The sequence below is a fragment of the Ambystoma mexicanum genome, chromosome 6p, assembly GCF_040938575.1.
Source record: "Ambystoma mexicanum isolate Mex_15411 chromosome 6p, UKY_AmexF1_1, whole genome shotgun sequence".
Taxonomy (NCBI): domain Eukaryota; kingdom Metazoa; phylum Chordata; class Amphibia; order Caudata; family Ambystomatidae; genus Ambystoma; species Ambystoma mexicanum.
This window is the reverse complement of record NC_090935.1, coordinates 338,905,846-338,929,659: the sequence shown is the minus strand read 5'-3', so window position 1 is coordinate 338,929,659 and position 23,814 is coordinate 338,905,846. Positions and strand designations below refer to the sequence as shown.

At 43.3% G+C, this 23,814-nt stretch overlaps 1 protein-coding gene across 4 annotated transcripts in view; it reads left to right on the top strand.

The window, feature by feature from the left end:
* The window catches only part of AMACR (alpha-methylacyl-CoA racemase), an 809,944-nt gene that overhangs the window by 758,238 nt on the left and 27,892 nt on the right, over positions 1-23,814 (top strand). Inside the window, exon 6 of one of the 4 annotated variants that reach the window (XM_069627095.1) lies at positions 16,441-16,549. The exons of 2 other annotated variants lie outside the window; for them this stretch is intronic. In XM_069627095.1, coding sequence (XP_069483196.1) covers positions 16,441-16,547 — 107 coding nt within the window. In that variant the 3' untranslated portion in view covers positions 16,548-16,549. Of the gene's footprint in view, positions 1-16,440; positions 16,550-20,650; positions 20,740-23,814 lie in introns of those variants that run through there. One more of the 4 variants, XM_069627097.1, reaches the window with a different exon arrangement.

The window sequence follows — 23,814 nt, the reverse complement described above, 5'->3', positions numbered from 1 at the left end:
TGCCTCCGTAGCTAAAGGCAGAGAGGGGGATCGCGTCTCTAAAGGTGCCATCTCGAAGTGGATTATTAACTGTATCCAGCTGTGTTACTCACTCTCTGAAAAGACTCTGCCTTTCACGCCAAGAGCCCACTCTACAAGAGGCATTGGGGCCACTCTGGCTTTCATTCCAAATGTACCCCTTGACACCATTTGCAAAGCAGCTACTTGGACCTATTCACACTTTTACTCAGCATTACTGCATTGACACCCATTCCAAGGCAGATACACAAGTGGAACAAGCGGTTCGAAGACACTTATTTGCTCATGACCCTTCTCACATCCCACCTCCTTCTTCAGGTACTGCTCGCTAATCTATGCACAGCATGTGATCTAAGCAGATTCCACAAGCCTCAGAAGGGATACATTACTCACCGTAATCGTATTTGTGATGCTTGTATCTGCTTAGATTCACATGCGACCCACCCTTCCTCCCCTCTGAGAGAAGGCGCATGGTTGCTTGTAGTCTTACAGTTCTTTCTATCTGCTTGGATTATCTGTACTCACGCTACTCCTCATGCTACCTCATGTCAGAAAAAATACAATCTGAGGATCCTAGTCGCGTGAGGGATCTTGGGTAGAGTGGGCGTCACACTAGGGATAGTATTACTGGCACGCCCTGTGTCGACGCCCAGTTTCGAGTTTCGAAAAACAAACTGTAATACTCCGCAGCTTCCACTAGATGTCGGCCTATGCACAGCATGTGAATCTAAGCAGATACAAGCATCAGAAATACGATTACGGTGAGTAATGTATCATATATATATATATATATTGGCTGCACCGGGGTAATTTATGCCCAACTTTGGAGTGCCTCACTGTAGGCTACTCCCCCCCCTTTCCCCACTGTGGGATTGGGTGTGAGTCTGTTCCTTGCAAACCTGATGACTACAGCTACCAGAAGTCCTTGCAGCAGAATCCTCACTAAGTGTTAACACCTGCACTTGCTGTGAGCTGCAAGTTAAGACAGCCTCCCTGATGACGTGTATTGGCACAGAAACCGGTCGGAGGAGAACACCTGTGGCTGAGAAGGTTTACTGTGCAGGGAACTGGAGTGCGCCCCTCTCCTCTTTTTTCAACATATATATATATATATATATATATATATACAAAAATACACATGTGTAGAGGAAGGTTGTAACACTAAAAAAAAAAACCCAACCACAGCATGTAGAAAATAAACCCTGCACACACTACCAGCCCGCTTGCTCAAAAAGTATTTTAATTCATTACAAAAATTCTTGTGTCCCGTAAGGGGGTTAGTAAGATCTCCATTTTTAATTGCTCTGTAATGTTGCAATGTACGCAATTTAAGGGCTCCTATAGTTGACTTCAGCCACTCACGATCACATGATCGACTAAATTGGAAGCGCAGGGGAGGAGCCTAACACTAATGCCAGTCCGGTTCCTGTTTTTATAAAATTAAGGTGTTTTCACGAATTTGGGAAGAAGAAAGACTGAGGAAGCTTGGTACAGAAGCGGAACGCGTGGCGGTTTCCACCCTGGTGGGGTGAGTGTCCTAAAAACCTGTGTCAGCAAGGGAGGCGTGGGAAATATGCCTACCCTTTTTAAGCCATTAGGTTGTGTTGGTTGCACGAGAATTTTTGTAATGAATTAAAATATTTTTGAGCAAGCGGTCTGGTCGTGTGTGCAGGGTTTATTTTCTACATGCTGTGGTTGGGTTTTTTTTGTAGTGTCACAACCTTCCTCTACACATGTGTATTTTTGTACATTAAGAAATCCGGCCAAGATTTCTGCCCCTAGCACCAGCTACGTGTAGGCTGAGCACTGCTTGGCATATCTGCTGTTTCCATATATATATATATATATATCACAGCCTGCTGTAGTTATGGTTAAGTTGCTTAAGCCATGGGAAGACCACTTTTCCCATACAAAGATCACTTTTCCTGCTGACCCATTTACCTGTTCGCTCCACGGACAATGGCTTGCAGTACGCCACGCTGTCACATTGGCTTGCAGCACGCCACGCTGTCGGCAAACTTTGGACACGGCCGGTGGTTGGCTGGAGGGAAGCGCGCTGTAGGCCGTAGGACCCAGGCCATGCTCCCAACAGCCTAGCCCTTCACCAAAGCCACCACAACACAATGCAGGCATGCAGTTGTAACTCTGCATGTATTTGAAATTGGTGACTTTTACACAATGGTTGTGGAGGACATTGTAGAGTTGGTAGAACAGCAGAAGTGAGCTGCTATGCGTAGATTAGCATATGGTGTAGATCATTGCACCTGTTGCACAATAGGGAGCCACATGTGACCATTTACGTTGCTGTGTTTAGGCCCTTTGTTTTAGGAAGTGCTGTAAGATATTTCGGCATGAAAGGAAGTGCTCAGCACCACACATGTAAAATATGGCCAATGTACACAGGCACCTACATACCGTCAGCACACCTGACACAACCTTATGCAGCCATGCATGCAAATATGTGGCCAGGGTGAAAGCTGGCAGGCTCAATTGCAGATGGATAGTGAATTGCGCATGACATGAGCATTTAAGCATAAGGTTTACTATGGTTTGTTCTCTGTGGTGACAGCCAAACGCCTTGGATACATGGCTGGAGTGAAAGGGAAGTAGGAATGTCCCTGCTTTACTGGGGCGCGGCCCTCAGTGTAGCTGAGAAAGCGCATGTGCCACATCCTGCCCTTTTAAGCATGGTGGGCTTGGATATAGAACTGTGGGAATTAGCCAATCGGGTGTCGAGGGTGTGCCTCACAGGAAGGGCTGGTACATTGTTGCCCCATCAGTCTGTTTAGTGAGGGTGGCAGGCAGCGATGGAGAGGCACAGATTCCTAATAGTGGGTGATACCTTTGTGCAAAATCAGTATATGTATGCCGCGCAAAGAGGCATGGCTGCTAATTTTATGTTTTAAGAAGTGGAGGCTTTCTGGGACACTGGCTATGAGGGCAGTTTCGGCTGTATGGTTGACCTTTGCAGATGTGGCCTTTGTTGGTACTGTTGATGTTGTCATACTGTATTATGGAGCTGTACATTTGGGGTACATGTAGTGTGGACGTTTGCTCCGTCGCCTATAGAAGTTGTTGGAAGAAGTGATGCGGATTTTTCCCACTGCCAACGTGGTTTTCTCAAGCATACCACCAAGAGGAGCATGGGACCATGGTAGTGTAATTTGTCCCCAGCCAGAGGTCAGAAGGTGTTTCATTAACAGAAGCATGTCAATTTATGTCCACTGCCGGGATGTTCTCCACCGACTATGAAATCATTAATGAGCAAAATTTGCACTGGTTCCATGCAAATATTTTTTTTTACCAACAATGGCAATGCTGTTTTGTTTTCCACTGTGCAAAAAGTGTTAAAGAAAATCCTGTTACAATGTAAGGAGGCAACCAAAAGAGAAACTCAAATAAAGAGCAAAACCAAATAAAGTTCTTTGTAAGCACAAGACCCAATCCCCTAACCTGTTTCACACTTCTTTCCCCCACACCTTCCTAGCAAAATAACTCAGCAGATTCTGCTGTAGTTTCAGGATTAAACGTGCCACATCCGCCCATTTTTAGGATGGTAACAATGGAAATGCGACTGTGGAGGCAGAGGGATTGCTCAATAAGGTCTCTGGTTGTGTTATGGAAAAACTGTTGCCGAAGGTCTCTTTGTACAGAGAAATGCAGAAGACTATGGTGAAAGTGTGCAAGCTTAAGGGGCAGGCATCCTCTTTGTATACATGCCCTGTATGTTCGTGTTTGCATAACATACACTTAGTGTTGCTTTTCAGCGATAATTTTCATAAGTTTGCATTAAGTGGGGTGCTGCAGAATCTTTTTGTGAAGCGTACAAGGTAAGTGGCAGGCATCCCGTTGTCATGCATGCAATGTGTGTATAATATCATATGATGTGATATTGTATGATATGCCATTTGTTCTGCGCATATACACAGGTTTTTGAAGGCCCGCCGAGGCAAGGGTGGGGGAAAAGAGGGGAGACGGAGGCAACAAACCTGTCTTCTTCTGGACGAGTTGTAGAGGGCAGAGAGTACAAGCAGGCAGATTAGGAACGAGGCTGTTGCAATAGTCTAGCCTAGAATGATCCACAGCTGTGGAGACAGTGAGCTTTTCGGACATTGTTTTAGGTTGGTAACATACATTCAATGCTGGTTTTGGTGGCATATTTTTATGATTTATGTAGGAGATGCGTTATTGGGGAAACAAATTTGTAGTATTTTTCGGAAGGAAAGAAGAGGTCCTATTTCGATATTACAATGGGTGATACAGGTAAATGGAAACGTTGCAGGCATATACAATTGAAGTGCCACTGCACGATAGTGTATGGGAGAAAAAAACACTAACCTTTTTAAGAAAATAAAAAACACTAACCTTTTTAAGAAAATATGGACGCTCGCTGGCAGATACTGTGTGCATAGGCACTTATGACGAGTTTTAAACATACTGCAGAAACAGTTTTCATACCTCCACTTTGTGGTTACGGGTGCTCATGTGGATGAATGTTGATGCACAAATCTTGCATTCTTTTACTGAACTTTCTACTGGACGTGCTTTCCAATGAGACAACAGTTGGAGGCTTAATGTGCAACTGGACATGTGCAGTGTTGTACAGAAGTGACAGTGTTAGATGCTACCATTTTGTATGCCATTTGTGGATGCATGTGTGACTATTTAACAGTAGCTAATGAGGTAGTGATGGACAAATTGTGGAAAGTGAAGGACTGCTCCTCCTTTACAGGGGCGCGGCCCTCACGGTACTTGAGGAAGTGCACATGCCACATTCTGCGCATGCTGGCCAATGGAATTGGGACTGTGGGGATTGTCCAATCAGATGTTCAGGGTGTGCGCCACAGGAAAGGGCGCCAAACATTTTTTTCATTACTCTGTGTAGTGAGGGTAGCAGGGAGAGCTGGAGAGACGCACTGTTTTGATAGTCATGATGCCTTTGTGGAAGATCTGATCCAGTATGATGTTGAAAAAGGCTTTTTTGGCAGTTTCGATTTGGAGGTAGTGGAGGCTTTGTGGTGCTGTGTCGATGTGTGCAGTTTCGGCCGTCTGCTTGCAGAATGTTGATGTGGCCACTTTCACAACTGTACATAGTGTGGTCATGCAGTATGGAGCATTGCATTTGGGTTCCATGACTTGTTCCCATGTGTACCGTCAACTGAAGAAGTTGATGAAAGCAGTGAAGCACGTTTTTCCCACTGCCAAGGTGCTTTTCTCATGTATACCACCGAGAATAGTATGGGACTATTCCAATGATTGTTGTCGCCAACCAGAGGTCCCAAGGGGTCTCGTCAACAGAAGCATGTGCGACTTCTTGAGTGCTGCTGGGATGCTCTCCTGTGAGAATGAAACATTGGTTCTCGATATATACACCTTTTCAAAGCAAATGGCTTTTCTTTGTCTACCAGTGGCAATTATATTTTGTTTTACAATCTACAGGCTGCACTGAAGACTCTATTGTAAGAATGTGAGCTGACCTACAAAACACAAAAAGGTGTTCCTATGGCAGCACCTTTAAAAAAAAAAATAATTTAAAAAAAAAAAAGAGCCGCTACTACTAAGTAAGTCCCTACCCTGGTTGAAATGTATTCCCTCACGCGTGCGCACTGCACGAAAAGTCAGTGGACATTGCGATAGTTGCAGGACTGCACATGTGACATACTCCCCTTTTGCAGATGGCGGCCATACAAATGGGGCTGTGGAGGCTACAGGATTGCTCAATAAGGTTTTTGGGTGTGGTTTGAACGCACAGACTGTGGTACACAGTGTATTTGTCGACAGAAATGTAGAGGGTGCAGTTATGGCTGCCATAGCATACGGTTTTTGGGGAGTTCTAAATACATTGATTGAAAGTGAATGGAAAATACTGTGCAGTGGCTGCTCATTTTGGATTCGATCATGTGGATTTGTACTGCTATAGAGTACCTACAATGAAGTGACTGATTTTGGTTTTTCTGTGTGAGACCTTGGTGACGCGCAATCATGTCGACATTATTGTTCCTCGTTGTGGAGGGAAAATTGCACAACATGTTACACGAGTTTCAGTACCGTTTGCGATGAAGGAGGACTTGCCCAGGTCATGTGTCTGTTTCCGGTCTCATGCATAATTTTCTATCCCATTATGCAGACACCGATGTGGCTGCGTTATTTTTCATTTGGTCCACAAATGGAGAAAGCGTGGTACGTTGTGAAGAAGTCTATTTGTGCCTATTTACGACATGTGCCGATGGCGTACTTCAAAAATGGGAATATGACATTTCACACTACAAAGAGTTTTTCCCACCAATAACGTTCATCTTACTATTCCTGCCATTCTGATTTCTGCACACCCTATCCAAATTGCTTTGCTGCCCTTCTTGGAAGTACAGGAAGATTTTTTGTAGTAAGTGTTGCGCCCTTACACACTTCAAAACGCACTGCAACACGTAAAGAAACTTCTTTCTACAGCAAGCTCTCTACCCGATTCCACTACAGTGTTTTCCACTGTGCCGCGCCTCCCTTTATTTAGCGCACATTCTGTGGAGCGTATACGGTGCGCAGCGCCTTACGTCCGTTCATTGCCAATTCCATTGTTCAATTCTGAAAAGAGCTTTCTTTATTTAACTGTTTTCCTTTTCCAGTTGATTTCTATTTATTTTGGTCTTGTAACAGACTCCAAAGAAGGAACGAAAGGCAAGGGCCTGTACGGAAGGGGCAGCACCTACACGGATAACATAGGGGACGTGCAGGGAGAGGGAAATGTTGGTGGCCCTCCCCTAAATAGGCACCAGTCATTGTCATGCTCCCGGAGGGACCTTAGCAAGCACTTCCAAGTAACTTCCCTCTATAGAGTAGCACGTCGCAGTACATGCACAATACAAAGCCCTTTGCCGGGTAAGGGTCTGTAGCGCAGCATATGGTCTGCAAGGATCTTTTAAAGCTCCGCTGCCCTACGGTAGTGCCCCTGTTGTTGGCCACAGCAGACATGGAAAATGATGCACGTGAAATTACCCTACTACATTGTTGGAAGGGCAGTATCCTGCCCACTGGTCCCTTGTGCTCCCATTTCAGTTCTCGTCACATGCAGTACGAACACTTCATGGTACGGCATTAGCTGTAGGACTAGCATTCACGGAGATTAATACATTCTGAAATACAAGAATGCTTACAACGAGAAACGTAGCTTCATTACGTGCAGCAGGAAGATAATTATTCAGCGAGACCCAGCGGCTACAGTACTTTTATAGCCACCACTGACATTCTTTGCACTCCGAACAATCTGCTGTTTGCTTACTTCTCTTTACATGCACTAGTATGTGCGTGACCAAGCCGCACCAGCTTTGCCATTTTGCAGACTCACTACAAACTGTCACACCTGCAGTTAAATGTTTTCTCCAACTCTACGACCTGCAGGCAAACCCTTGATAGTTTCCGTCACAGTGCTCAGTGCAGAGACGGTGTGTCTGTTTCATGGGTCATGGAAAGGCAAGCAGCACATCAATGAAATTAATGCAACATTTAACACGCCCACCGTACACTGGAGGTTGCTGTTCCTTGTTTTCCAGTGGGCCTCATACAGCCAGGCGTGTTGCAGCCATAAATTGGTAGGTTTGCACAGCAACCCATGTAGTCGCCAGGACTACTTGAAATGCGGTAGCCTACCATATGAATCCGTAGGGCTGGCGACAGGGTACACATGCGCTCCCACAACTGATTAAAAGTGCATTAGAAGATGCGGACAGTACTGGAGTCCTACAGATACCTGTGGTGTGATTGCACATACGCTGGCCAGGTTCAGTCTCCCTAGGAAACCTCCACATTGCTTACCTGCAGTCATCTCGGACAGTACTGTGCGGCACAGATTCACCATGCAATGTTAACACAAAAAGATAAACCACTCACACACTCACCAACACTTAACATGTACACCTTTAATTTCTAAGATTCACCAACACTATTAGGAAATGGAAGGGGTAGCACAAATGGATACATACACAGGAGAATTTGGGCTTTCCACACGTTCGTCATGAGGGCAGCCAAGGAATCAGTGACAAAACGTTGTTAACGGGACGTTATGGTTCAGTTGCGGTACCAAAAGAGCTAAGCAACCATAACTCGCACCACCCCGTGCACTGCTAAGACTAACACCCATGACCTCAAAGATGACATCACAAATGTCATTGATGACATGTCTGGCTCCCTCTTTTTTTTTTTTGTCCAAAACAGACATCCAAATCGGTTTCCAATACTGTAAATAAATCAGACCACATTTCGGGCGCCCGAGAGCATGCTTCCAAAGACGCTTCGAAAGCCTCCTCCACTACCTCGACATTAATAAACATGTGCCAGCACACTCCTAAAATCCAAGGCATCAGAAAATCCAAAAACTTTGATGCGCCCAATGTCAAAATCCTCTACTTCCCAGGCCAGGGACCCTTATTTCCTCAAAGACACTCTTTCAAAGGCCATGTATCATAAACAGCCTGCTCCAACAGAGGGTACCCCTCACATACAGGACACCCCTGTTCTTTCAGTGTTTCCTAGCTCCACTCAATAGACCCAAGAAAGTTTTGACAGGATAATGCAGAGAATGCCATGCTTTGTGGACTTCTTTGACCGCCACCCTGATTATCTTTCGAGCCTTAAATGGCCCTCACAAGGGGAGGAAGCTAAGGGTCAACCAGCTGCCAAAAGACACCTCCCAAACCAGCACCTCACAGGATGCCCATCAAGACCTCTAATTTATTGACACATCAGGCTCTCAAGATCCTAGTTTGCAAGGGGACCAATATCATCCTGAGCTGTATTATGAGGACGACGTCTGTCAACCAATCTTCGGACCATCATGACTCCCAGGGAGATAACCAGCTACAGTACAATGAGCTCCTCCTAAAAGGCCACATAACATTTCAAAATTGGCACACAGGAGGCCCAAGTGGATAAGGTTTTTGTGGAGGACATCCTCGGGGACAAAGTATCTGCTGCACAATTCTTCCCCCTCCTGCAATCTATTCAGCGACGCATTCAGCCTTCCCTACTCACTCCTAACCTTATGAGGGCAGTTAACCCCTGTATTGAGAACATTTTCAGGCCAGCCCCCTCTGACACCTTGTACATCAGTGGTCAGTTAAAACCTGACTCATCTCATTGTAAAGATCACAAGAAAGAGGGCAGGCACCTCTAACCTCTGCCAAGGCCCCACCCGATAAGGAGAGCAAAAATATGTATACATTGGGCAGGAACATGGCTTCCACGGCTGCCTACCAGGCAAGAATTGCCTAGAACACCAGCCTCTTGGCTAGCTACAATCGCCATAAGCGGCTTCAGCAGATTTAGACAGTCCCCGAGCTGTTGAAATCACAGCTCCTAAATGCAATGGCTGAGGGAAATCAAGTGGCCAACTGCATCCTAAAGAATAACTTGGATGCCGCCTATAATGCAGACCGAATAATAGCAGAAGACACGATTGTTAAATGCCATGCCACGGTAAGGCAATCAAAATTTAAGCTCAAAACACAATCCATCTTACTCAATATGCCAATTGAACCAAATGCACTGTTTGGTAAAGCGGTGGAGGACGCCCTTAATAGCGCAAAAGAGAGTATGATGCACTAAAATCCCTTGGCCAACTATCGAACAAACCCTTTGTGTGGAGAGGCGCTTTCAACACAAGGTGATTTCGGGGACAAAATTCACAAAGCTCCTCTTAATTATAGTCGGGGTGTCCAAGCCTCATCTTGGGGTTCCTCCCAAGAACAGTCCTCTCCTCAGAACTTTCAAAGGGGCTACAGAAGGTATAGAGGCATAGGTAGGGCCTCCTCAGCCAGAGGCTCCATTCCCCCAAAACAATGATGCCCCGGTCCAGGTCCCCTCCCTGTGCCTCCAGTAGGAGGTTGCATTTCACAATTTACCCACGCATGGGTGGGAATCACCTAAGATAAGTGGGTACTATCCACTGTTGCAAGCGGTTACTGTATAGAAACAATACAAAGACCATCCAACCACCTGCCAAGACAAAGAAAGACAACCCAGGAAGAACAACGCATACTGCTAGAAGAGATCAAAGCACTGCTGGAGAAGGACGCTGTAAAAATCGTCCCAGCAAACCAAGTAAAGAGGGGTATCTATTCAACGTACTTCCTTGTGCCAAAAAATGACCTAACAATGCTCCCAGTCCTAGACTTGCATCCAGCAAACTCATATGCAAGCCACACAAATTTTGCATGACAACGCTGCAGTAGGTAATTCCTCTATTAATACAAGGGGACTACATAGCAACATCGGATATGAAAGCTGCATACTTTAAATGTTCCCAGCGCACAGAAAATACCTGCGCTTCAAAATAGCGGAACACTGGCAGTTCAAGGGGCTCCCTTTTTGGCATAGCCTCAGCTCCAAAGGGATTCACCAAAGTACTGGCGGCACACTTAAGCAGAGAATCAATCCCAGTGTACCCTTTTCTGGACGACTGGCTGATGACAGGGGTATCTCCTCAAATTTGCAGGCACAACATCCAAAGAACGCCTCGTCCCAAGCCAGACAGAGCAATTTCTGGGAGCTATCATGAAATCAAGGGAGGGACTAGTCTTCCCCTCAAATGAAAGAGTTCAGAACATGCTCCTGCAAATAACTCATTATCTAGCCGGTCGCCAAATAACCGTACGCGAGGCAATGTGCCTGTTCGGGATGATGGCTTCATGCATTTATCTAGTTACACACGCACTGCTGCGCATGTGTCCAATGCAGGAGTGGTTAGCGAAACTGGTCTCAGGCAAGCGGTCAATGGGACATTCTAGTGGTTGTTTCGCTAACGCTACTACAAGCTCTTCGGTGGTGGTCCAAGGAAAATTTGTCAAAAGGAAAACCCTTTCACAATCCACCAGTTCAAGCTATACCTAGAACAGACTACTCAATCTCCAGATGGGGAGCCCATTGCCTTAACCACACAGCACATGGCCAGTCGACACACACCAGAGCCCACAATCACATCAACCTTTTGGAGCTACTAGCAGTACTCGAAGCCCTACAAGCTTTTCAAATGCGTATAGCAGGTCAGACAGTGCAAATCATCACAGACAGCACCACTGCCATGTTTTACATAAACAAGCATAGGGGCACACACTCTCCAAGTCTGTCCAGGCTATCCCAAAACATTTGGATGTGGGCACTCAAGCGGAACATGTTTCCAGTTTCTCAACACCTTCCAAGGGAACCCAGTGCTCTAGCAAACACTAAGCAGAAACCCTCTACTGGATGAACATGAGTGGCAACTTAATACGAAATCGTTTCCCTGTGGGGTTTTCCTCCTTTAGACTTGTTGGCCACAAACCTAAACACACAATGCCTATACTTGGCATCTAGGTTTCCCCAACCGCAATCTAAGGGGTACTGTTAAGGATTTCAATCAGGCGATACACTCTGCTCCCGGCCTAGTGTACAGCAAAATGGAAAAACTTATTTAAGATATAGATTCAATTATTTGAAAGATGTACCACTCGTATCACACCCCTTACTTTAAGAATACCCCAGGATACGCTGGACCATAAATCAGGCTGGTTTGTAAAAGGTATTATTTATTTACTTAGTTAAGATCAAAAACACAATATATATATTACTAGGTAAACAACAATCACCAATGGAGTGACAGAACACTGAATAATATCTTTAGTACACTCGTAATGGGTAATAAGCAAAACAAATGCAGCACAGAACATAATACTTTTGTGTTGGTTCAGATCAGATAGCGCAGTGGTTAGCAGTTCCCCCTGCAACACTTCTCAACCCCCCAATAGGCAATGCAAAGAGATGGAAGGAGAGAGAGCAGTTATTAAGGAATAATACCAATCACAGTGTCTCACATCCCCCTTCCACCTTTACACTAAAAGAGAAAAACGAAATGGGCTTTTCGACTGTCAGAATGACTTTTAAAGTGGCTGAGTAAGAACTCTAAATGTATGGAAAAATTCCTAAATTGTTGTAAATTCCTATGGGAGCCGCTTTGAACAGTTGCACACAAGCATAAGCAATGATTTATTCAACAGAAAACAGTTGCAATCTTAAAATCCATGTCAGAAGCAGTTTCAATCTATTTTACATGTGTAAAGATTTCTCAAACAGAAAATTCACGGCAAACTTTTCAGTGCGCGATATTCGCGATAATGAGTGGAAATGGGTTCTATGGATAGGTACAGATGTTAGCTACAAGTATGAGTTGAAATTTGTTTCCATCACAAAAACTGAGGGAGTTACGGAGGTTTTTGTGAAGGTTGTTTTTTTAAAATGGGCGCGAGAATTGAAAACAGAAATGCACTTTTAAAAATGGCAAATGGGTTTGCTTACACTATGTTAAAGACTACCAAAAAGTAGAATGCCACACAAGAAGGTGATTTACGGCCGATCATAACCTGATCTAAACAGTTTCTGTTTGGTTTGGGAATTACTTTCTTAATCAATCAATAAGAAGTTAGAGTTTAGGAACACATGCACGAGAAGAGTCTGTGCAAAGGTAGTTCTAACGTTACAGGTTCTAAATGAAAAATAGGATGGGTATAAGCTAGGGACAAGACTATGAAAAGTACGCTATATGACACATTTCCTCCTATTTATACTCGTTGGATACGTTTTTAAATGGGACCGTCAGGATTCTGGACCTATCAGGGACTGACAGCTGGGCACATCGGACTGGACAGGGTCAGCAAGGCGCTCTGGTCATAGCACGGCACAGGACTGGACGGGATCTGCCCTTCTTGGTTCTGAGGATCTTTCAATTCAGCAGGAAAGCAGTAACAGCACAGCCTGGCTGTATTATGATGCTTCCTTTAGGCTTTTGGGGTTCTGTTCTAGAATTTGAGGCCTAGCTGAGAATGGTTCAGCTATGCAATTGGCCTTTTCTTTGCCAAGTTTCTGGAGTCTGGAACAGGGAAGATATAGATTTCAGCAGCAGGGTGCTCCGCCAGCATCAGGAGAGTGAGTGGATCTGTGTGTCCCTATGTCTGGTGAGCTGTCTCTATTTATGCAATGAAATGACATCATAAAGGGGGTGGGAGAGCAAGCTTATCTAAGCTTGCCCCGTTCTGCTGGGATAGGGTAAATACTTCATCTCCGCCTTGCAATTTGAGTTCAAGGCTGGGTGATGTCAGGTTTTATGATTTGTTTTACAATCCTCAGCGACCTCCCTTTGCCCTTTCCACCATGAACACACTTTTCAATTTTTATGCAAGTTTCCACAAATATATGTGTTTAACATGGGGACATGCATGTACATTTTCACAATTCTAACAGTCATGCATTTTGCGTAAAATCACATTTCTTGCTATTCCTTTCCAGAACATATCGCGCGGTTTTGCTGCCTCTTAAAAGGTGCAGCCAGAAATTAAACTGTCATTTTTATATTTTTCACACTTTTGACTAGCAATTTATAAGTCTTTTAAAAAGTGTTTTTTGTTAATGTTCAGCCACAGATGGTTGCTTGGATCTGCCTCTTTTTGTCTCCCTGCAGTCCAGGAGCAGGCTCCTCCTTCTTTGTTCCTTGCAGAGGCCATTTATGACCCTCTTCACACCTTGAGTTTCCTGAGCTGCATCTTGCCATTGTTCCTTTTCCCTCTGTAGACCGGATTCTACCCTAACCTGCAATTAACGCCTCCCTCTGAGTTCCTGCTGAGGGAAGGCCTTCCTTCTGTGAGTAAAACCTGCTATACCAGTTTTGCAGCTTCAGCCAGGTTTAATTTAATTGTTAAATTCTTTTGGCTTTTCCTTAGCACAAAAAAAACTTGTATCAAATAACAAATAGAATTCTCAGTCAATATTTTAAACCTGTGGGATCAAAAATAACTATAATATGGGTTGCTATCCATAACAGGCCTCATATATTGCAAACATTTAACTTTCAGTTTATAACATGTTAAAGTTTACCCAGGAAGGACCCTGACAGCAGCTGTCATCACAGGTAGCCCTCTGCTGTACAGAGATTGTTTTACAGATCCACAGACAGGCCACTTTTGCTGTGGAGATTTCTTTATGCTCTTAGCCTTTCAGGACATTGTAAGTTCACAGTGATTCCTTAAACTAAGTGAATTGTAGCACCCAGCGAGAATTTTGAATATTTGAAGGTATTCTGTACCGGCATTCTGAAGTTTCAGCATCAAAGAAATGGTGATTTACAGCAATATTTGGAGTTTAATTTAGCAATGGTTCTGCTTTTTCCTTCTGCACTCCACATTCAATTGTTGAGGAGCCCAGTGACACATTTCAGTAGTGAGAGCTCTGTTACACCACTGACAACAGGCGTGGCAGATTGGGCAGCCATCTTTTTGTGCGTTGAAAAGCACGATTTTCAGGGGTTTTGGTGCACACAAATGTTTTGCGGCCATTTTGCTGTTTCTGGCCCCACCATAACCGAGTGATGCAGCATAGCAGAGCAAAAGTGGGTCAATACATCCCATATTACGCCCTGTGGATGAGCTGGTCAGGGACATTTATTTATGCTTGAACCCCCTGCTCCCCCCTCCCCGACACCACTCCTCTGCAGGATAGTGCACAAGATGCACCAGAAACAAGCCACACTAATCCTGGTAGCCGCTAGGGGGGCAAAACAACCATGGTTTCCACATCTGCCCAAACTGGCGATGTGCAAACCTATCAACTCCCATGCCCCTAGGACATGCTATCCCAGCGTAGGGGAACAACACTCCATCCACATGCTCTGTCGATGAACTTGGCAGCCTGACTCCTGAAATCATAGCGTTCGGTCATTTAAAATTGCTTCAAAGCTGTATGGATATCCTGAAGGAGGCATGCAAACCCAACACCAGGCACTGCTACTTAAACAAGTGGAAAAGACTTGTTATATGGTGTCGATCACAAGCTTTAAATCCAATTGAATGTTCTCCATCAAACATTCTTCACCACATGCTCTATCTACTAGACTCTGGCCTAGTATTTAACTCCATAAAGGTTCACCTAGCAGCTCGGTCCACGTAACCACCTTTCAAAACAAGGCGTCTTGGTGGAAAGTTCCTGTTATCAAGGATTTCATGGAGGGAGTAAAGAAACCTTAGCCTCCCATTTCAAACCCGCCACCAGGTTGGGATCTTAATGTTGTACTCTCAAAACTCATGGATCCACCCTTTGAGCCTATGCACAAATCCAGCCTCAAACAGCTTTCCCAGTAGCCATCACCTTGATAAGATAGGTTAGTGAGCTACAAGAATTGTCAGTGCAAGACCCTTTCTTTGTTATCCACAAGGACATGGCGGTACTTAGAACACATCCTAGGTTTTCACCCAAATTCATAACCAAATTCCATGTTAACCAGTCCCTTGAACTATCCACATTTTTCAAATTCCATCTAACTTGGCTGAGAGGAGCCTCCAAACAGTAGATGTAAGGAGTGCAGTTTTGTACCATGTAAACAAAACAAAACCTCTTAGAAAAACAGATTAACTGTTTGTCTCCATAGCACCTGCAGGGCGGGTGTTCACATTTCAAGGAAACCCATCCACAAATTGATAGTTAAGTGCATGCAGCTGTACTATTCTCTATCAAAGAAACCCCTGCTTTTCACACCAAGAGCTCACTCTACCAGAGGTACAGGAGCTACTTTAGATGCCATTTGCAAAGCAGCTACTTGGAGTTCGATGCATACCTTTAGTCAACGTTACTGCATTGAGACACATTCTAAAGCAGATTCACAGTTGGTGCAAGTGGTGCTAAAACATCTATTTTCCACGGTACCTTCTCACAACCCACCTCCTTCTCGCTAATCTATGCATAGCATGTGTTCTAAGCAGATCCACAAGCCTCAGAAGGGATGCATTGCTCACCGTAATCATATATCTGATGCTTGTATCTGCTTAGATTCACATGCACCCACCCTTTGTCCCCTCTTGGAGTAGAAGGTGCATAGATGTCTTCTTGCTTTATTGCTACTTACCAGCTTTATTACATCTGTACTCAAGCTACACTTCATGCTACCTCATGTAAGAAACAAAGCAATCTGAGGGACCTTGACGCATGAAGGACCATTGGCACAGTGGACACCACGCTAGGGATATTATTACTGACGCCCCCAGTAGGCGTCCCTTTGAGTTTCAAAAACAAATAATGTAATACTCCGTGACTGCCACTAGATGTCGACCTATGCATAACATGTGAATCTAAGCAGATACTAGCATCAGAAATACGATTGCGGTGAGTAATGTATTCATATATATGCACACTTAGGTATGTTTCCGCACTTAGCTGATGCAATGTATCCCTGTATGGTTGCCCTCTGCTGTCCAAATGGCAAATTGCACCTCTGTGTGCCATTCCAATTCAACTACAGCTATTATTTTAACAAACAGAATGACCACGGTTCTATGCGCTCACCTCTACATTTCACTATCGCAAACATTCAGAATAATTTCAACTTTCTTCTTTCCACCCCCACTTCTCCTCACACAGGGCACGGCGGTTCCAGTGTCAATGAACAGTTAATTACAAGCTCAACGTTTCAGTCTCTAAAGAGTGAAACGCTGCAGGACGAATGCCTCCTCACGAGCAAAACATGAAAGTAGGTGTTTTAATTATGCTAGTACACAATCTTAAACCATCACAGGGACTCTGCAATGGAACAAGGTTGACAATTACGTGTCTACAAAGACGCATCTTAGAGGCCAGTGTGATTGTTGAAACTTAAATACTGTTCTTAAATTGCGCATACCTCTCATTCCATCTGATAAATGTGCCTTTCAAATTCAAAAGAAGACAGTTACCTATCCGTTTAGCTTTTTCAATGACCATTATTAAATCACAATGACCTACCTGGAAGCGATCAGTGGTAATTTTGATATTTAAGAAAGGGTACAGAAGTGACCCTATGAATTGCCGTCTGATATTGACTTTTAAGATATGCTAGAACAGTGTATTTTATGCGGTGAAGGTCTAATATATATAGTATACAGTAACAGCACCGTATCATAAGCAAGCATATATTAAATCGTATGCATGGTCTAGTTATCCATCAGAGGACCTATCCAGGCAGACAGTACAGTCAATATGTCATCCATCTTTGTAATTACAAACGAAGGATACAGATCATGACTGATCGATTTAACACTATGACAGCCCCCTTAGATTAATTGTAGGCAACCCATTGGCTTGGAGGCGTGTTCTTAAAATGGCATGTCCATGTGGCCATTTTAGCCACTAGTGCAGCATAGTAATGGCTCTATTTCCGTGTGCGTTTGTAAAGCCATGCATATGGAGACATGAGAGTATGCACATCCAAAGTGTTCAGTATGTTTCAACTCCTCATTATCATCACATCTCAACTGTCAATGACAAAAGCATTGTATTGTCAATAATGCCGCTTTTAAATGTGTAACAATGCCTGCTAAGCAAATCTTGCGCCTGTTATATGTATGTCAGGTTGTATTCACTCACCTTGACATACATACACCATTCCAAGATGTCGGATTTGGTGTGCAGGCCTTTACTTCTGTTTACACCCTTAACGTGACCAAGCGGTGTGCTTACTGCGAAACGTGTCGTTTTCGTGTTCTTTAATTTTTTGTCCATGACATTTTACTAAATAAAGGAATTTATTGATTGCCTGCTGCACTACTGGTGTTTTGGTTTCTTTCTCCGGACTGCTTTTTGGAGTACACTCCACACACTTTATACCACGGTATAAAGCCCTTCCCATATATATAATCTCAACGATAAATGACTACTCTTAGACAAAAATTCTATTTTATAGTATTTGTGGCTATTAAAATGTAACTACGTCATTAAGTAACAGAACACAGAAGAAAAAGTTCAATAAGAAGGGTGAAAATAATTCTATTGTGACCTTATCAAAATGTGCCAGCAATCCATTATGTCGAATAAGATAGAAAGTGTGATATTTCTCACAGTAATTTTTAGATTTCCATTGAAAGGGACAAGTTGTGTTGCAAATTTATGGTGAACAGGTTTTTGTTTTAAAATACATATAAATTACTTCCAGGTAGAAGGTTTCTTTTGGAGGGCAAAAATGCCTTGATGTATTAAAGTGTCAGACACGCTAGATTCTAAATTTGAAATTGAAAAGGGTTCCATGGTGCTCGTTGTTTAAATTTACATTATTTCCTTGGGGCCGAAGGAGAGAACCTAATCTCCCTTCCTATTCTATTCCAATTTAAGAGGTTGCAAAACTCCATCTGGATTTTTCTTATATAAACTATGGTTTTCACAAGCCACACAATGTAGCAATCCCAGCATATCTGTGAGGTAAGTTGTACAACCACCTTTCCAAACCCAGATATCATTTTTTGCATGAAAACCTGGGGAATTAATGAATTTGTTTCTAGCCGAGTCACAAATGCCCTGCATATTGTATACCATTTAAAATATACTTTCACTAAGTTTTATTTACCAACCCAGTCCTTCCCCTTCAGTGTTTTAGCTTGTAAGCATGGTTCCTTAAACTACTGTTAATTGCTAGTCAGGATTTAACTAATTCTTTAGACATGAGTCTAAGCTGTCTAGGCCTGTTAGGCTCACTTCTGATATGTATTTAATTGGCCAAAGACAAAAAGGGACAACAACTGCCTTTTGGCAGCACTGCAAGGGCAGCTCTTCCTTTGTCTGTGCAACTGCTCCCAAATACTTCACAGGAAATCTGGTTCTGCCTTGTAAAGGCCTCTGCATTCAGTCCCATCAAGAAAAGGCCCTCTGAAGGATTTTCCATCAGCCACATCCTCTCGACAGGCTCTTCCTTTTCTGCTTTCCCAAAACACTCCTCTCTTTCTGTCGGTTTGGGTTGAAATACATAGCAAACGCCACCATAAGGGGACGGTAAATACAGCTGTGTTCTATTGGTCAGCGTATTTCATTGGTTTCCAGAGCAATGGAAAAATGACACATCTCACCTAAGAAACCCGGTTAAAGCAGTGTCTTACTTAACTTTTGGCTTTCCCATAATCCTTGCAACTAGCATCCGACATCACTCAAATTACAGATTTTAAGCACAATAATTCCACAATTGTATAAATGCAGGTTCTATGTATGCCATGTCTTGTAAAATCACTTTTTCCTGATTCACTCATTGTGTACCAATGTGTCCCATCAATCTTGGATGTACAGTTGCAAAGTTGTAATGTTAATGTTTTTATTTCTAAACGTATTGCCAATCATTTTTCTTTATTTATGTATTAATGTATGCAAATGTGCTCGGTTTCACAATAGGGCATCGTTCGGCCTTGCTATGGCATTTAACACGTTTCTGCATTTTTATACAGGAATTGGAAGACCGCCATTTACAGAACACTGCCTTTTAAACAAAATGCAAACTGAATTCTTGGCTGTGCAGATTACAAAACCTGTAGTTGAACTTATAACATAAGAAGTATATACTATGTATTTTTCACTTCCATGCATGCAAACAAAGTGAACAACACCTTTGATAAAAATAAGACATTCTTAATGTGCTTGCATGTATAATATTGGAATAATTAGCTTACAGCGGGCCTTTACAAAGAGATGTACCATGAACATGGTGACACATATGCAGAGATGCATTTTAAATGACATGATTTTGTTTTTCATCAAAACCCTTTTGCGTTACATGTGTGCCTGTCTCTTTATATGATGTAACATTCATTTACATTTCAGTGCAAGATAACATTCAGAGCTGACATTATTTACTTGCGAGCATTACAGTCAATCAAGTAATATTCTCCGCTCTCCACCACATCCTCCTCTCCAACCTCATCTACAAACCACCTCCTCCTATGATTTCACTTTTCTTCTCCTCCCCTCTGGTCTTTCTCCACCATTTCCTTCTGATGCTCCACTAATTTCCTCTGCCTCTCCTGCTTCACCACCTCTCCTGCATCTCCATCCTCTCCTTCACCAAAAACATCTCTCATCTGGTCTCTCCTCCACTCTACAGCTGGCTGCTCCAATAATCCAAACGCTCACATACAGCCTGTGCCAGCTCCCACTCTATATAGGTTTTCCTTTCACCTGAGGAGGTTGGCTGAGAATTAAATGTCTACAACCGTGGTTGATTATAATTGTGCACTTGGGATTTGTTGAATGCCAACTGCAGTTAATTATTAGTGAAATCAGTTTAGGGAATGCATGAGCTCTGCGATTGGTCGACCAAGCCTGCAAGAGGCTTGTTCACCATCCTCCTTGCTCCCCACTTGAGTTCTCCAGCTCTTTGACACACATTAGGTGCTGAGAGCTGTATACAGTGAAAATCTATCAAATCCTGCTTTTCTCATTGGCAGTCATGCACATTGATTTGCACACCCAGAAGTTCATGAACGGAACTAGGGCCGCTTAGGTGGAGTCCTGCTCACTGTTCCCGGTCTGCTTTGTTTGCTCAGGACACTGCTTGCTCTCAAGACACATGGGTGTAACAGAACTATCCTTTGATTTAGCATTATTAAAAATGATGTAGTTACTCAAGGGGGTCTTTTGACATTGCACCAGCTTTGAGTCAAAAGTGTGATATAGGAACTTTAATCCAAATTTTGTATCTCATTAATCATGGCTTCAAAGGGAATTCCTTAACCTCTACACGTTATTTTAGGAGTTACTTTAATTTAATGCATCCTTAGCATGAATCTAGGACAAGAATCGTTAAGGGATTTGCTACAATACTCATTTCTGTTATTTTTAGACAACTCCTTAAATACAAGGCGCGATTTTTGGGAGAAAAAGACTGAATATTAACTTGCAGGACTACTTGCAACAGAACACAAATAAGGGTGAGTTAGAATAATATATATAAACTTACAAACTACCTAATGACAAGAAATAAAACAAGCGCTCTGTATAGTTTAAGATCAAATCTAATTTGTAATGAGTGTTCATTTATTTCATTTTCATTGCTCAGAAACATTTAAGTTGTGATGTCTATATACAAAACTTCCTGATGACCCACTGGGACCACGGTGGAGAAACACGTGTAGAGATTAAGAAATTATTTTTCAAGCCATGATTAATGAGATACACAATTTATATTAAAGTTCCTATATCACCCTTTTCACTCAGTGTTTAAGTTTGGAAGCTGCTGCAATATCAAATGACCCCCTTGAGCAACTATGGCCCTCATTATGGGTCAGACAGTAACTGTTCGGGTATTTTGTGGAGATTTGGGGCCTGACGGTATTTTCTTACCGCCGAAAAATAACTTAGCAACAATCACTCCTTGTATTCAGATTGGGCCATGTACAACAATAATACAGTGGACATGCATTATTTCAGCACCCAGACATGCGTATTTGGTATGCGTGGTTGGTATGCGTGGTTGGTGGTATTTTGGTGAGCATAATTCCCTTGTTTTATTTGTGGCCCCAATATCCAGAACCCCTTATTTTTGCTTAGATTTTTCGTGTAATCACTAGAGAGACCTCAGGCTTGCATTTCAGGAACACCACATTTTCATTTTTAGTGTGCCACCATGGGCAATTTCTCTCTGTCTTATCTACGGCAGCGAGCTATCATGTGGTATTTTCACTATCTTATATACGGTAGTGAACTATGTCCCGGGCCTCCCTTTTTGCCGACTCATAGACCTCCGACAAACTACAACACACACAGTTAGTTATAACTGCTCATACTGAATTACATTGTGCACACGGCTGCAACCAAATTTGATGTTTAGCTACCTTGAAAATGACAATTGCACTGTCTAAACATCTCCCCACATCATCAGCACTGTTTTGGTAAATATAAAACACACCACCTGTCTGCTTTCAAATATTTTTGTGTATTATAAAAGTTGCATTTAAACACGATCTCACTCTTTACAGAAATAAATAAAATAGCACATTAACAGCATTGTCTGTGATACACTGAAAAGAGAGTGGCGGAGACAAGAACTCAATTTGCAACATTAACATGTGATTAAAGCACAGGAATCTCCTTTCCTACACTGACTGAATATTCTCGTACACACTCAGCCCCCACACTTCTGTAATTGCCTTATCTGTTCAGCATGAGTTTTCTTCAGCTGTTCTCTTTCTGAATTTGGCTCCCTTGAAGATTAACTCCGGTGAAAACAAGCGTCTTTCGCTCTCAAACCGGGGTTATTGCCTGGAATTCTCAGCTTTTGCAGCAGGAATGCTTCAGCCAGGAAAACAGGTCCTTCTCCCAGCTCTGCCAAATCCCGACTGTCCTCCCCCTCTCTTCAAACTCCCCCCAGCAAAACTCTCATCACTGCCTCTAGCATGATACTATGACGCTGCTCCAATCAGAAATCAATCATGCCATTTCCTCCCTCACTACACAATGGCTCATTTTTACGGTAACCATTTGTAACCAACTGATTTTCTGTTCCTTCGAGCCCTTGGCTTCCTGTAGTTATGTGGACAGAGCAGCAGAGAAAAAGAAAAAAAAATGAATGTGCGTTTAAAAGTTCACTTTCAGAGTAAGCCTATTTCTGCAGTGGAGACACATTTTTATTAGTGGGTTATGTTAAATGCAGTTTTATTAGTCAGGTTAGTTATTAATAATGTTAGTTATTAATTTTCAAATGTGTCTCTTGCACCATAGGCATTTCAGGTGAAAAATAGTGTGCATTTTTGAATGTGCACGTGTGCTTTTAACTGTAAAAATAGATTTGCATCTTATATGTTAAAATCGTTTTTGACTGAATAGCCTGTCTTTACTTATATGTCCATGTTAATCTGGTAACACATATAGCAATGCACCGCACCCATGTGGTGGTGCTGCATAAAAAAAAATTGCTACCTGTGCAGTAGTGCTGTACTCTGTGCTGTAACACGCCAAATATCCTTACAAGATTAAGAAATTATTTTTCAAGCCATGATTAATGAGATACACAATTTATATTAAAGTTCCTATATCACCCTTTTCACTCAGTGTTTAAGTTTGGAAGCTGCCGCAATATCAAATGACCCCCTTGAGCAACTATGGCCCTCATTATGGGTCAGGCAGTAACTGTGCCGGTAAAACCGGCAGGTAGCTGCCGGACCCGTAATTAATTACTGCTGCCTGACTTGCCAGAAAAACCGGCCATTACAGTCCCAGTGGTCCGGTAAGTCAGGCAGCGGCAATTGTTAATCCTCATTCCCATTTGAGTCCCATTGGACTCAAATGGGAATGCGGACATGGAAGCACCGGCACCATGAATAACAGTGTTCCAGAACCAGCGATAATTCTCCTCAAGTTTCAGAGTGGCAGGGAGGCTGTTCCGGAGGGAGGTCCCAGCCGAGGAAAGAGATCTACCCCCAATTATCTGCTTGGAGAAGCGACTGACCCTGAGGCAATTGGATGTGGAGGAGCAAAGCGCTCTAGTGGGAAGGTTATTTTTTGGAGGGAGAGTTGAAGGTATTTTGGACCCAAGTCCCAGAAAGCTTTGTGGACAATACAGAGGGTCTTGAATTTAACCCTTGCAGCCACTGGGAACCAATGAAGAGATTTCAGGGCTGCAGAGATACGATCGCAGGACTTGAGGTCAAGTACAAGTCTCACAGTCCTCTTCTGGATGAGTTGCAGAGAGTAGAAGCAGGCAGATTTAGAAAGAGGCTGTTGCAGTAGTCTAGCCTAGAGAAGCTTCTGAGGGAAGGAGAGGAAAGGAAGAATACCTCTGAGGAGGTGCAGTTGGAAAGACGTCCGAGATGTGAGGAGAAAAGGAGAGTGTGGAGTCAAAGATGACCCTGAGGTTCTTAGCCTCACAAGTAGGAGCAGGAAGAGGGCCACGGGAGGCCGACCAGAGAGTGACAGGAAAGGAGTGTGCAGGTGTGCAGATAAAGAGAATCTCTGTCTTACTGGCATTAAGGCAGAGATCATTGGCTGCACACCACTCCTGGATGGCAG